This window comes from Nerophis ophidion, linkage group LG14 (assembly GCF_033978795.1).
Source record: "Nerophis ophidion isolate RoL-2023_Sa linkage group LG14, RoL_Noph_v1.0, whole genome shotgun sequence".
Classification (NCBI taxonomy): Eukaryota; Metazoa; Chordata; class Actinopteri; order Syngnathiformes; family Syngnathidae; genus Nerophis; species Nerophis ophidion.
This window is the reverse complement of record NC_084624.1, coordinates 1,373,467-1,377,909: the sequence shown is the minus strand read 5'-3', so window position 1 is coordinate 1,377,909 and position 4,443 is coordinate 1,373,467. Positions and strand designations below refer to the sequence as shown.

The following is a 4,443-nucleotide window of genomic DNA, read 5'->3' as shown; positions in this document are numbered from 1 at the left end:
GTTGGTGAAGTGGCCGTGCTAGCAACTTGAGGGTTCCAGGTTTGATTCCCGCTTCCGCCATCCTAGTCACTGCCGTTGTGTCCTTGGGCAAGACACTTTACCCACCTGCTCCCAGTGCCACCCACACTGGTTTAAATGTAACTTAGATATTGGGTTTCACTATATACATAACTATACACATATATACACATTCATACATATATACACACATACATATAAACATGTATACATACAGTATATATTCCCTTTTGGGGTCGCAGGGGGCGCTGGCGCCTATCTCAGCTACAATCGGGCGGAAGGCGGGGTACACCCTGGACAAGTCGCCACATCATCGCAGGGCCAACACAGATAGACAGACAACATTCACACTCACATTCACACACTAGGGACCAATTTAGTGTTGCCAATCAACCTATCCCCAGGTGCATGTCTTTGGAGGTGGGAGGAGCCTATCCCCAGGTGCATGTCTTTGGAGGTGGGAGGGGCCTATCCCCAGGTGCATGTCTTTGGAGGTGGGAGGGGCCTATCCCCAGGTGCATGTCTTTGGAGGTGGGAGGAAGCCGGAGTACCCGGAGGGAACCCAAGCAGTCACGGGGAGAACATGCAAACTCCACACAGAAAGATCATACGTACATACGTATGTATGTATGTATGTATGTATATATGTATATATACATATATATATATATATGTATATGTATATATGTATATATATATGTGTGTGTGTGTGTGTGTGTGTGTGTGTGTGTGTGTGTGTGTGGAAAAAAATCACAAGACTACTTCATCTCTACAGAACTGTTTCATGAGGGGTTCCCTCAATCAAAAAAATCTCCTGATGATTGAGGGAACCCCTCATGAAACAGTTCTGTAGAGATGAAGTAGTCTTGTGATTTTTTTCCCCACACATACATATATTGCACTCTCCTACGGTATCGAGCACTATTCCATGTATAATCTAATTAAGACATATATATATATATATATATATATATACATATACACACACAGACACATATATATTCACATACATACCATATATATATATATATATATATATATATATATATATATATATATACATATACACACACAGACACATATATATTCACATACATACCATATATACACACATAGATCCATATATATATACATACACATATATATATATACATACATACATACATACATACATATATACACAAACATATATATATACATACATATATACACAGATATATACATATATATACATACATATATACACATATATACACACCATCTCTGTGGTTTGATTCTCTGTATATTTATTTTGTTTATTGTTGTTGTATTACCATTATTTAATGGTTTTTCCTGTATTTTATAAAATTGTATGCATATGATGTTAACTATATCAAATGTTTATTTCTAGAAAAAAGGGGGCCCAGCACCCCCCGCCAAAGGGGGTTTTTGGGGTTGGTGCACTAATTTTAAGAGTATCTTGTGTTTTTTATGTTGATTAAATTTTTTTTTTTAAATAAATAAATAAATAAAAAACTAATAAAAATTATTCTGCGGCCCGGTGGTTGGGGACCACTGCACTACCTTACTACACTACATATACATTTTACTTACACTTCTACTGATATCACTACACTACATATACATTTTACTTACACTTCTACTGATATCATCACATACTCTGTTTGCTGTTTTGTAAGGCTGTTTTGTTTTGTGTCCAATACTGTCAGAGATGCTATAAGTGATACTCACACACACAGGAATCACCCCCACCTTATTTAGCATGACAGCACATAATGCACACACAACTAATACATTACTTTAGAGCGTCCCTGTCATACAGAAGATCTTTGAATTGCAATTTTGGTGGCAGTTACTTAAGAAGAGCGGAGGGCTCCTGCCAAATAGAGGATCTTTGACTAGCATTATTGTTGTAGGTTTCTTAAAAGAGCAGATCGCTCTTATCATGTCAACCATCTCTGACTAACGTTTGAATTGCAATGCAATAGCAGTGTGCTACTGTCATATAAAATTATCTTTGACAAGCTTTCTAGCAGTAAAAAAAACAAGCAGAGCACATCAGTCATATAGAGGATCTTTGACTAGCACTATTACTGTCCTAGGTCCTAAAAAAACAGCAAAGCGCTCATCATATAGATGATCTTTGAACAAAATGTTTACAATAGCAGTGTGCTCTGTCATATAAAGGATCTTTGACTAGCATTAATGCTATCATTTAGAAGATATTAGACTAATTATTGCAATGTGTGTTAGTAGTTAAAAGCATCAGAGCACAGTGGTTATATGGAGGATCTATGATCAGTATTTTGGCAGTAAATCCTAAAAAACAGCAAAGTACCCTGACACAGATCATAAAAAAAGGAAAGATTAACATTTAGTATATATCCATCCATCCATTTTCTACCGCCTGGATGCTATCTCAGCTGCATTCAAATATATATATATATATATATATATATATATATATATATATGTATACACACACACATATATATAGACACACTCAGCATCAAGGGTTGGAATTGGGGGTTAAATCACCAAAAATGATTCCCGAGCAGAGCCATCGCTGCTGCCCACTGCTCCCCTCACCTCCCAGGGGGTGATCAAGTGTGATGGGTCAAATGCAGAGAATAATTTCACCACACTTAGTGTGTGTGTGACAATCATTGGTACTTTAACTATTAACATTTTAGCATTCAATCAGACATTATTGTGAGGTTTTGTATTAGTGTTCATAAAAATAGATATACCTGCCCCACAGACACATGTTTTTCTCTACATGTGGCCCCTGAGTCAAAATATTTGCCCAGGCCTGTTATGAGGTGACATGGAAGGTCAATATGGTCCTTAGGTTTGTGGTCCAGAAGAAGTGAGCTGCTGAGGGAGAACAGCAGGCCCTTAGAACAGTGGTTCTCAAACTTTTTTCAGTGATGTACCCCCTGTGAACATTTTTTTAATTCAAGTACCCCCTAATCAGAGCCAAGCATGTTTGGTTGAGAAAAAGAGATAAAGTAAAATACAGCACTATGTCATCACTTTCTGATTTAATAAATTGTATAACAGTGCAAAATATTGCTCATTTGTAGTGGTCTTTCTTGAACTATTTGGGGAAAAAAAGATATAAAAATAACTAAAAACTTGTTGAAAATAAACAAGTGATTCAATTATAAATAAATATTTCTGCACATAGAAGTAATCATCAACTTAAAGTGCCCTCTTTGGGGATTGTAATAGAGATCCATCTGGACTTCATTCTAAACATTTCTTCACAAAAAAAGAAATCTTTAACATCAATATTTATGGAACATGTCCACAAAAATCTAGCTTGTATTTCTTTTCACACTTTATGAACTTACATTCATATTGTGTTGAAGTATTAGTCAATAAATATATGTATAAATGATTTTTGAATTGTTGCTATTTTTAGAATATTCTTGAAAAATCCCAGGTACCCCTTGGCATACCTTCAAGTACCCCCATTTGAGAACCACTGCCTGGGGGTCCCTCTTCATGACAGAAGTGACAAAGGGCCTCACTTTGCTTTAAAATCTAAAATAAAAATGGGGACAAAAAGCAGGATGGAGTATAGGAATAAGACAGCTTGCACATACCGAGCAGCAGCAGCCGGTGAGTCTGTTTGTATTCCCTCTTCAGCTCCTTGAGGGCCCTGTCAATGTTCTTGCTGACTTTCCTCGCCTCCTTCTCGGCCTCCTTCTCCTCCAGCAGCAGCTTGTCCCAGTTCTTCTGCTTCTGGCTGCTGCTCTTGTGCGGCAACTGCAGGCGGCGGCCGCGCTCCTTGTTGGCCGCCTTGCCGCCTCCGTTCTGGATGAGCACGCCGTCCGTGGCCGTGGTCTCCCCGCGTCGGTGCTCCCCGGCTGCTGGCGGCCGGCCGGGGTCCCCGGCGGGGCGCACTACCGGGCCGCCGCGTAGCGACGACGCCTCCCCGCATCCTCCGCTGTCCTCCGGGCGAGCTCCCTGAGCGCGGGTCGGCGCGGCGGCGACGTCCAGCGGCTGCTCCGAGTCCGAGGCGGCGTTGGAGATGGACCCGCTCAGGTCCCCGAAGAGCCGGGGGCGCAGACTGTAGCACAGCCCCATGTTGAAAGCAGTCGTCGTGTGCGAGGATGGGATTGGTCATAAAGGAAACACCGACAAGGATCGCTGCTGCTGCGCCACCGGCGGCCCTAACGCGCCATCGTCACGCGGCCGCACCGGCGCGGCGAGCTCGGGCCCGATTGGAGGCGGAAATGTGGACCGTTGGCGCTCCGACATTGGCTACATGACATCGTGCATGGTCGGGACGCTCGGCCCCGGGCTGGCTGGTCCGTGTAGCTCGTCGCGGATCACCTGATTCTGTCCGTGGACACTGCGGGTCCAAGCTTTACCGTAAGTCCGCCACACACTGCACAGCGCGCGCCTGCTGGAAAA

General features: G+C 42.0%; 1 protein-coding gene across 2 annotated transcripts in view; it reads right to left on the bottom strand.

Moving 5' to 3' along the window:
* LOC133567917 (guanine nucleotide-binding protein G(olf) subunit alpha-like) overlaps positions 1-4,443 on the bottom strand; it is a 78,012-nt gene extending 73,569 nt beyond the window's left edge. The window contains exon 1 of one of the 2 annotated variants that reach the window (XM_061919533.1): positions 3,630-4,443. In XM_061919533.1, the coding sequence (XP_061775517.1) occupies positions 3,630-4,113 (484 nt within the window). In that variant the 5' untranslated portion in view covers positions 4,114-4,443. The remainder of the gene's footprint in view (positions 1-3,629) is intronic. The other variant, XM_061919534.1, reaches the window with a different exon arrangement.